Source organism: Mytilus californianus, unplaced genomic scaffold, assembly GCF_021869535.1.
Source record: "Mytilus californianus isolate M0D057914Y unplaced genomic scaffold, xbMytCali1.0.p SCAF_17, whole genome shotgun sequence".
Taxonomy (NCBI): Eukaryota; Metazoa; Mollusca; class Bivalvia; order Mytilida; family Mytilidae; genus Mytilus; species Mytilus californianus.
Window position 1 is genome coordinate 7,398,574 of NW_026262659.1, and position 11,463 is coordinate 7,410,036.

Here is an 11,463-nt window from a genome sequence, read left to right on the forward strand (position 1 = left end):
TACAGTGTTTATATCTTAAGATATTAAATTTTATCCCCTTTTATTCGACCAATGATAATTATTGGATACCATGAACTGTTCAAGGTAAATGAAGATCAGAAAACACAAACTTGAAAGATAAATCGTGATTTTGTTTTAATTGATTTTTCATCAGAAGTTATTTTGCTGAACGTTTTTTTAAGTGTAATTTGTTGTGTTTTGATACAAATAAAGATTGTGAGCAGATCCATCGTTTCATATCGAATTAGACTCATTACTGGTATTGCATTTTCCAAATAGCTAGCTTAGACTTCAGAGTAATACGACAAGTGTATAATATGAACAGAATTAATATAAGATTCATATACGTATCCTCAATGGGATTTCATAAAACTCCGGGTTGTATGGATTATCATATTAATGAAGCCCTTTCAGGTCTGTGTGATGTATTCATTCCGTACAACTCAGAGTTGTGGAATTTGTAGTGCTGGAGCCTTTTCATTTTTATCTGCTGCCTACATTAGCCATAACTCAGAGTTTTATATGAGATCATACTGCCTTTTTAATTTTGTGTTCTCTCTTCATTCGTTACAACTCAAAGTTTTGTGGTATTTTGCATCGCCGAAGCCTTTGTAATTTTGTGTTCTCTCTTCATTCGTTACAACTCAAAGTTTTATGGTATTTTGCCGAAGACTTTTCAGTTTTGTAAGGCTGGTTCTCTCCCTTGCAACATACGGGTATCTGAGTCAATGTTGTTTATCTTGTTGTCAAGGGCCGGTTAATAGTATTCATTAATGGTGTCGGAATTCCGTTTGTGTAACAGATTTCGATGATAAATAATGGCTCATTTTATGGCTGAAATACGTATAATGCAAATTGCTGTGTGCCAAAAGCGTCTCTTGAAACTTTAACACTTCGATTTTTCACCTGAACGAAAGATGTCACGTTTTCAGCTGAGAAACGCACTGGAAAAAAAAGGTTTTATTCACGTAATATTCTAAACACCATCCATCTATTTTCAATTTTTATTTATAAATCCCAACGACGTTTTCCTTCTTATAATAGCAAAATCTGAATACTCCCAAATTATCGCTGGTATTTACTTAAAACTGTCATAGAAAATTGAAACAAACTCTTGTCGTCATTAGAACTTGTCTTGTAGACAATTCCTACTTACTGAGTTCCTGTTGTCAGGCATGTCAGACGGTATGTCTTGTACTAAATATAGATAAGGTTTGATTCCCTTTTTCTGTGTCAATTTCGGAACGGGTTTTAGTTTAAACAATGTTTATTCAGATAAATCAACATTAAACCATATTATACAAATGAAATAAATATTAAGGATTCAGAAACAAGCAATTTGCTTTTACAAATCTGTCTCCTTTTACAAAAATAATACACTTATTGAACAATACATAAATATAATTACTGGCATGCTCTGTAATAAATATATGAATATGAAAATGAAAAAGGTGGAAAATACTTAAGAGAAGAAGAAAAAAAAAAGTAAACATGAACTTTTGTAATGTATACAGTGTGAAATGCTTGGGTTCCTATTGAATGATGAAGCATTAACATCAAGGGTTAAAACGTTTACTTTTAATAATATATTTCTGCACCAAACTAAATAAAAGACTATTTTGCTCATCTGAAAGTACCGTTGATCCAAAAAGCAAAGTTTTTGTGTCAACTTGGACAGGAAGAACTGAAACAGAATCTAATAGTTCATGTCTTAAATCAGTGTATATGGGACAAGATAACAGGAAGTGAGAATTTGTTTCTACATCACCACAACGACAATTTGGAGAGTCTACTAAATTACGAAGGAATAGGTGAGAATTCAATGAACTTGAATCCATTCTTAGCGAGCATGAAGAATTTGACCAAAACGATATCCTGTATAATAATACGTTGGGGCCTTACTATTTTGGGTACGAATTTGGTTTTTGAATAATGATAGAGATTCACATTTTCTTATGTTTAAGTTAAGAGTGTTCCATAGTTTTGTTGTTGCTGAGATGAAATATTCAGAATATAAACGGGTCCGTGTGTTGACTTGTGAAATATTATTTCTTTGTCTTGTGTTGTGGTCATGTCTACTTCCTACTGAATCGGCCAATAAGTCTCTTAAATACTCAGGAGTTTTATTATTCAAAATTTTGTGATAATGAATTAGTCTATGATTGCGTCGTCTTTCAGATAATTTTTCCCATCGAGTTTCAACGTATAAATTTTTAATACTGGTAAGTTTAGTACCGGCTTCCCCAATACGAACCGGGTTTTATTAGCGTTTGTGTCGCCTGATCTTGTACAGTTTTGTCTTGTGTTTACATTTGGTATAACTCGGATTTTATAAGACTCACTGAAAGCTTCTCTTAGTTTTTTCTGCCGTCTACACTCGAAATATCTCAGTGTGTTATGGGAATTCGTATGGCTGAAGCCTTTTCAATTTTGTCTACTGTCTGCATTCTGTAAAACTCAGGTGGGTTTGAGAAAGTTCGTATTCCTGAAGCTTTTTAGTTTTGTCTGCTCTCTACGGTCGTTATAACTCAGGATTTTATGGTAGTTCGTACTGGGGAAGCCGGTAGTTCGTATTGGGGAAGCCGGTAGTTTGTAATGGGGAAGCCGGTAGTTCGTATTGAGGAAGCCGGTAGTTCGTATTGGGGAAGCCGGTAGATCGTAATGGGGAAGCCGGTAGTTCGTATTGGGGAAGCCGGTAGTCCGTATTAGGGAAGCCGGTAGTTCGTATTGGGGAAGCCGGTAGTTCGTATTGGGGAAGCCGGTAGTTCGTAATGGGTAAGCCGGTAGTTCGTATTGGGGAAGCCGGTAGTTCGTATTGGGGAAGCCGGTAGTTCGTATTGGGGAAGCCGGTAGTTCGTAATGGGGAAGCCGGTAGTTCGTATTGGGGAAGCCGGTAGTTCGTATTGGGGAGGCCAGTAGTTCGTATTGGGGAAGCGGTAGTTCGTATTGGGGAAGCAGGTAGTTCGTAATGGGGAAGCCGGTAGTTCGTAATAGGGAAGCCTTTTCAGTTTTTTCTGTTAGTTACATTCGTCATTGCAGTTAACATTTGATGTCTTTATTTTGGCTGCATTTATAACGTATTGGTTTAATTTGTGATTTTTTTGGATTCCGATTTTTCGCTGATGCAAATTGTTTTCGTCACTGTTATACAATAAATGGACATCAATCATCTATTTCCTTGTAAAACGCGATATGCAAAAAACATTGATATCAAACCAGTCTGTGTTTGCATATATGTATGATACAAAGCTATACAAACCAGTCTGCGGCTTTCCTATATGCCTATATATAGGATACAAAGCTATACATACCAGTCTGTGGCTTTCCTATATGCATGTATGATACACAGCTATACATACCAGTCTGTGGTTTCCTATATGTATGATACAAAGCTATACAAACCAGTGTAAGTTAAAAAGAAAACGATATCAACCTTGGTATTGTAGATTTGATCTTTAGTTATGAATTTCTTCCGCGTTATTAATTTTCTTTTTAATTAGAAATATGCTTGCAAACTAAATATTATTGTTATATACATATACACATTCATGGATCTACAATTTGTCGATACCTGTATCTTGGCATTGCACAAGATCATGTTTTTCTCTGACTGTTTATGACGTCTTTACACTAAATCCATTGGATGTTGGATGTGTACGGATTGATAATTTAGTCTTAGATGCATGATTTTTTTTATTAGTTGTTAGTGGCTTTGAACTAGCTGTCAGTAACTGCGAGTACTCTCAGATCTGTACTTAGTGTCTTTTTGTTGTTTGGATGTACAAGTACCCGGCCACGTCCACTTGTATTTGTAGTATTTGTATTTTTATCCATCTGATGAGTTAAGCCTCTTTCAACTGATTTTTATAGTTCGTTCTTATGTTGTACTGTTACACCACTGTCCCAGGTTAGGGGGAGGGTTGGGATCCCGCTAACATGTTTAACCCCGCCACATTCTGTATATATGTGCCTGTCCCAAGTCAGGAGCCTGTAATTCAGTGGTTGTCGTTTGTTTATGTGTTACATATTTGTTATTCGTTCATTTTTTGTACATAAATTAGGCCGTTAGTTTTCTCGTTTGAATTGTTTTACATTGTCATTTCGGGGCCTTTTATAGCTGACTGTGCGGTATGGGCTTTGCTCATTGTTGAAGGCCGTACGGTGACCTATAGTTGTTAATTTCTGTGTCATTTGGTCTCTTGTGGAGAGTTGTCTCATTGCCAATCATACCACATCTTTTTTATATTGCGTTACATGTAGTGTTTTGTTTACATATCGCAGTGTATTCGTTGCTCAAACAATATGCATCTGGAACCGAGATCTGAACACAATATTTAATCAGATTAAAAGTACAAAGCCGACAGATTATTTAACCTACAATTTAACCACTATTTGTCTTGTTTGCTGTTTTGAAAAAAAAGTGATTTAGGGAAGTTACAAAAAATCTCATGAAAGATAATAATCTATGAACATCCGGGTTCTCAGAACACATCTTACTAAAAAAATATAATCTTACAAAGTACATAAGACAGTCATGTGTTTAAAGGTCAAAATTTAAAACTTCCTCATGGTTTACGTGTTAAGATAAACTTAGAAGAAATAAAAGGAAAATATTTTGCATTACTGTATAATCAAATGTCATTTTTTGTTCTTGAACTTTTGTTACCATTTGGTTAGTGTGGTCATATCCTAAAAATATACCATATTATGACTGATTTGCTACACAGAGATCCACCGAAAAATATTCTTACAATGTTAAACTTTTTTCTTTTTCATGATAGCCCATTTTGACTCCTGATTTTCACAGGTTAACCTTGAATTTATTCATTAAGTATAACTTGTAAAGATGAACATACGCATGGAACGCTTTGGCAATTGTTATAAGTTTGTATTTAAATTGAATGTAATGATAATAAAAGCAGATATAGGGTATACGTCAATGGGACAGCAACCCCCAAAACACACGGATACCCCCCCCCCCCCCCAAAAAAAAAATTGAACGCAGGAAAGATATTTGTTTCAATCTTATTCACGATTATTTTGCTTTCTCGATTCTTAGAGTCTTCACAGAGAAATAGGCAATCCTGGATATGTAAAAACGTGGATAAACAATTGTACGTCCTTACCCGAGAATGATGATAGTTTTTGTAGTGTAATCTATTTATTTGTTTTATAATGTTGTGATTCTATTGTAAGTCAATACCACTACACATTCAATATTATTACCCTTTAACGGGCTATATTTAATTACCTACTGAATCACATGTTTCCATCATCAATTAAAATCAGCTGTTCAATCGATTGTATCACATTATAAAGAAAGGCTTTCCTGTCCATCGTATATAAAAACCAGGTATACAAATATCCTCGGGAACATATTGATTCGGATACATCATTTTGTAAAAAAGATAAACCACGCATTTAATACTGTATAGGTTTGATTGGGAAAGCAGCAATAAGATGCTTGTCAATACTGAATTATGATTGGTTGATTTTAGCGTTGTATCCCAGACTACCAAGAAAATATTAGCATATTAAAGACGACCCGTTTGATGCGTTTGTTAACACACTGATCAGTTAAATTGAGATAGTTAACATAACATAAATGCTATCTAAGTAATGCGGTGAGAGGGGAAGGATTAAAAGTATTATAAGTACGGAAAACGAGGCTTGATATTTTAACGGTGAGTGTATTCCGCTAAAATACATCCGCTAAACGACGACACGCAGTAATACACACAAATCAATGTAGTCAGTACATTGACTTTTATTTATATTGCTGATTTTATTGATACAGGAACATTTACTTGGGAATACTGATGATAACAAGCTATTTATTTTCTGTTACAAATATGCATTGTAATTATTGAAGATAGGTTTATTATATTAAACTGAAGACGGATCCAATATGTCGGAAAAAGGAAGTGATTTTCCTGAGCTTGTTGAATTAAATGTTGGTGGTGTATTTTACACAACTTACCTTTCTACATTAACCAAGGAAAAAGATTCATTACTCGGACAAATGTTTAATGGTTCATCAAAAACAAAAATTGTCAAGGACAGCAAAGGAAAATATTTTATTGACAGGGATGGCGTTCTCTTTCGGTATGTACTTGATTATTTGAGAAACCAGAAACTAACATTACCAGAAAATTTTCATGAAAAAGAAAGACTTAAACAGGAAGCAGAATACTATCAGTTACCAAGTTTAGCAAAGTCAATAACCATATCACTTCCAAAACTTGCTAGCATATCCAATCGCATTCCACCAATCGCTAATAGTAACTCGCTCTCTCCTATATCGGGGGAGAGCAGGGTACCAGCATACATAACTCTTGGATACAGAGGAACTTTTGCATTTGGCCGTGACGGATTGGCTGACGTAAAATTCCGAAAATTAAGTAGGATTATTGTTTGCGGCAAAGTTTCTGTGTGTCGAGAGGTTTTCAAAGACACTTTAAATGAATCCCGAGATCCAGATCGCGGTGTCCAGGACAGATACACTGCGCGATTCTTTCTAAAGCATACGTACTTGGAGCAGGCTTTAGACCAACTTGCAGAAGAAGGGTTCAAATTAGTTGGGTGTTGTGGATCAGGAACTAACAACGTTGGAGAGGTAAAAGCCGGAATGGATACGGAGGAGGCCCGATGGCAACACTATAACGAATTTATCTTTGAAAGATATTAAATCGGGCAACGATATTTGTGATGATCAACGAAATATGTCTGGAGAAAACCGTTGATCCGTGCATATTTGTTGATCAAATGAAATATATGACTAAGAGTAAACCGTTGATCTGTGTGTATTTGTTGATCAACGACATGTGACTAGGAGAAAACCTTTGATCCGTGTGTATATGTTACTCTAAAAAATAATATGTTAACAGCTTCTAGTCCAGTAGTCGTTTATAGATCATAATTTTTGCAGGTGTAAAATAATTGTTATATTGTCTTTTGGTGTCTTTCATTTCAAGAAACAGTAACGGTAAGCTTTGTAACATCAGCTATATAGTAACTCTATTCATGTTATCAGAAAGTACATTTTACACAATTTACGTTTATATATTAGCATACTTTATGCAATAAAATATTCACTTTTCATGAAATATTGTTTTCAAAAGTATAAAACAGGTCTATGATGAAACTACTGAGTTTAGAATTTGCCTGTCGTTATTATGTAACACACTTGGTGGGATAATTATTTCTGATTGTAATTCTAGAATGGAACTCTCCTGTGACGGTGATAAATAAAGTCATGATTAGGTATGACATATTATTGTGACATCCTTAATCTCTGTGGAGGTCTTATTTAATAGAATGGAATAATTATCAAACATGGTTTAACAAGGGAGTAGTCATTTGTTTAAATATTCAAATTTTATCACAAATATGAATAATTATAAAAAAAACCTAGACTACGTGCTTATTACAATTCTATTTACATATTGTTTTTGAATCGTTAGGACGTTGATGCATGGTAGAAATATTTCATTTTGTTTTTAATTTCTAATAAAAAAAACCAAAACATTAACTTCCAAAGATATTGTGTCATTTAAAAAATTTCTTAAAGTATGAACATAATAACATGTTTAGTTGAATATGGAATTTTATAATGTAATGACATTCGAACTGAAATGGCCAGCTGAAATCACTACTTTCTTTTCGGTAAGAATATTAGCATAATAAATTTGTTAGAAAATGAGATTTTTAAGCTATTTTAGCACTTTCAATTTCCAAGCAGAAATGCTGTACTTATAATTATACTGTTTAAGGCTCAGTATCTTTAAAATGTATTCAAATGATTTGGTACACGTAGCTCTAGAATGGTATGCTATACCAAATGATTTGATACACGTAGCTCTAGAATGGTATCCTATACCATGTTGCTAGGATGGTTGTATAAACCAATGCAAGTTGACGTATGTGCTATCGTGGTCTATGATTATAATTATAACTGGGTTCAGTCAACACACTGTAGTTCTGTTCTCTCAGACCGGTACACAATGGCACTCGAGAGAACTCGAAGAAATGTCTTTTTAGTTATATGTGTTACTGTTCTTTAACCTATAATCTACATAGCTCTTTATTCATATGAAATAAAACAATGTTCAAATAGAAGAACAATTGTGGAGGTGACAGGAGTGCTATTTATACAAATACAAACGAAAGGCATAAATACAATTGACAATTTTACATATTTTTTTCTGTTAATCAGGAGGTCTGACTCCTTTATATTTTAGACGAATGAATTACCTAGGGTCATCTCTGATAATCTATCAATACAAAACACTTATCGTTTAACACCCACTTTTTCATTGTTACAAGATTAAAATAAATGGTACTCAATGGTACAAGTACTTGGAGGAAGTTGGAGCCTTAAATTGAACGTTATGATCTCCTTATAATCTCGGACGAGCTTTCGGTCAACACAATAGTTTTCTAAATACAAAATAAATTGAAATCGTAGTAGATTTATTTGACAGTATTGAGCTTCTGTTAATTTTAACTTCCTTAACATTTCAATTTTATTTTCGTCCAACTGCTATGAATTATACTTTCCTTTTTTTCAAGGAAAACCCAAATTTTCCGTTTTACTCAATCAGTTCCTGCTAAAAGAAATTTCTGTGGAGTTTGTAAATACCAGTTTTTGTTCTTCTAAGATTTTAATTAGTGTTTATACTTTTAAGTCAACGCCAAATTGAAGATGATTAAACAATAACTTCTTGAAAATAAACATTACAACCGTAAGAATAAAACATCGTTAGAGATAATATTTACCGGGATATCTAAACATACAGCAATTTATTCTGTCTAGATGTAATCATTCTAGAACCCATACTGCCATTGACTGCCATTTACATTACTATAGTGTTCATCGTCTTATCTTAACGGTTTGTTTCTCAACAATAACCGTAATCATTCTACCACCGTTGATTTTTAAAAGAGAAATCGATAGAAGCGAGCCTGGTTTTATTGATAACCCGTTTCAGAGAAAAAATTATTGGCATTTTTCACAGTAACTTTGTGATAAATATGAAATCTGAGCAAATCCAATTTCGTGAAAATTGCATTCTCTTTCAAAATCATTAGGTATTTTATTCACTGTTTCTATGGGAACCAGAAAACGTGATTACCGCTCTATATGATAAAACAGAAATTATATACTGGTCATTAAACAGAATGGGCGACTTAATTGTTATCTAATATAAAAACAAAACACTAAATTGTGCAAAACCAATTTATATACATACAAAAGACCGAAATGATATGAATCAAATGTGAAACACGACCAAAGTAATCGTAGGATTGCAATTGGGGAATTCACTGGAGTTAAGTCAAGCGAATGAGTCCTGTCTAAAACACACGAGGCGAAACTAAAAAAACACAGCTAAATATATATTTACTCTTTCTTTAATAAATATTTTATTAGTATTGTAGTATTGTTGATCAGTCTAAGAAATATATGTACTGGGAAATTGATTAAAAAAAGGTCATGTTTTATTAGGGTTTCTGAGAATTTGTTATTATGCAAATAATAATTTTAAAATATGTAACGTTTCATATAAACACTGGAATGAGGTGTTTTTTTTTTTGTCGACAATACTTAAGAAATCATTTGTTTACTAGTTGAAGATTCTTTTCCACATAGGAGCGAGCAACTTGTTTGTTTTTGAAGACCGTCTAGATTTCTTATTTATTTTATTTTTCTGTCGCTGGATTGTCATCTTCTTGATATATATATTCTCAACCTTTTTTTCATTTATGGTAATTGAGAATAGGAGGAAGGTACATGTTTTGGTGAAAAAGTATATATCTCTAGTTTAGTAGGAAATTAAAAGGCAATTTTTTTTTAAAAGAAATTCATAAGGTCGGTTCAGAGCAGTACTCGTTTTTAAACAATACACTAAATTGTGCAAAACCAATTTAATACATACAAGAGAGAGATATGAAATGGTCTATATCGTTTTATAAAAACACAAATATGAGGTGGATGATTACTCAAGTTAATCTGTTATCCTCTCTGTGTATTACTGTAGTTAGTGAACTATTTAAAATCTACATGTACCAAAACAAACAATAAAGGACAAAGACTTCCGGAAGAAAATTTATTCAATTTCCCAAGGATATTTTATAAAACATTTACCCGAATACAATCAATACATTCTTCCGCATACGTTGTAGTTGTAAACATACACCTTTTCGTTATAAAATGAGATTTTAGATACGTCCGGTTTCACTGGATACACAAATATCTTCTATTCATAGTTCGTATTACATTGTTTTTATTAAATTTTCATGTAATATTGATGAATTTAAAACACAAAGTCTGATAACTACTTGACATGCAATAAGCTTCTAACAGATCAAACAAACCTTGCTAGCTAGGGATACGATACTTGCAGGTTTTATGTGCATTTAGATTGCTATAACAGTCTAAGGACAATTTGTAAGATCGATGAATTTTCCAAACAAAAAAATTATTTCAGATTCTAGGTCGAATGTAATTATTATGTAAAAATTAAATACTGATCAAAGTAAACACATTGAAATGAAGTTTTAAATGAATATTTATTCAATGGTCAAATTCATGGGTGATAGAAAATATCCTGTATTGATATGCAAGTCAATAAAGAAATAGTGATCCTAATGATTTTATGTGCATCACATAGATTAAAACCGATTTTCAATCCAACCAATCTGTCTCCATGTCATTGCTGCGGATTTTAAGACAGACAGAATTCTGAATAAAAGGCTTAAATAGAATCATGTAGTTCCTTACATCCATGTAATTTGGTATCTGGTCGATATTTATCTCATTGACAATCATACCACATCCCCCTTTTTATATGTGAAAATAACTTGCAGAAATATAAAAAAAAAACACGATTTGAATCCAGTATCTACCTGCCTTAAATATAAAAAAAGTGAGGCCGGTTCACTCATTAAGATAAATACATTTGTATCCGAATGAATAGTTCCTATTTTTAATTTTTTCATAGTAAAACTTACTATTCCAAGTTTTAGCTTTCTAAAAAAAGCTTTGGAGTACTTCCCTGTATCATACTTTGAAGTAAGATGTGGTTTATGCGGTTGTTTAAGTATAGGAAATTTGGTATTTAATTCCTTTGCATTTAACTGTTGTATTATAGTCCTGTATTAGATGGGACGTATTCTGGTATACTGAAGTTTGTCCAAGAATACTTCCTACAAAAACTCAAATATGCTTTAACCATTTCCCTCATAACTTGAACGGAACATAAGGTTTGATAGAAGAAATCTTCATTTAGATTTTAAAATGCTTTGGTGTTGTCATTCAAGAGATACCGATTGATTTTGAAAACTTATAATTTGTCATTCCACAATTATTGGCTTTTGACGGTCAGATTAATAAAAGGTAAAAGCTTACATGCCATGCACTAGATCTAGTATGCTTGGATCAATTTACTATAATATTTTCACGGT

The 11,463-nt window shown here is 33.0% G+C and overlaps 1 protein-coding gene across 1 annotated transcript; it reads left to right on the forward strand.

Moving 5' to 3' along the window:
- Positions 1-5,282: 5,282 nt before the first annotated feature.
- LOC127726316 (BTB/POZ domain-containing protein KCTD12-like) lies at positions 5,283-7,106 on the forward strand. Its single transcript, XM_052233639.1, has one exon. It carries the CDS (start codon positions 5,909-5,911, stop codon positions 6,686-6,688), a length of 780 nt encoding a protein of 259 aa, XP_052089599.1. The 5' UTR covers positions 5,283-5,908; the 3' UTR covers positions 6,689-7,106.
- Positions 7,107-11,463: the final 4,357 nt, after the last annotated feature.

Bases quoted from the DNA above. Each gene is read 5' to 3' on its own strand.
- LOC127726316 (XM_052233639.1), top strand. From the start codon at position 5,909: ATGTCGGAAAAAGGAAGTGATTTTCCTGAGCTTGTTGAATTAAATGTT.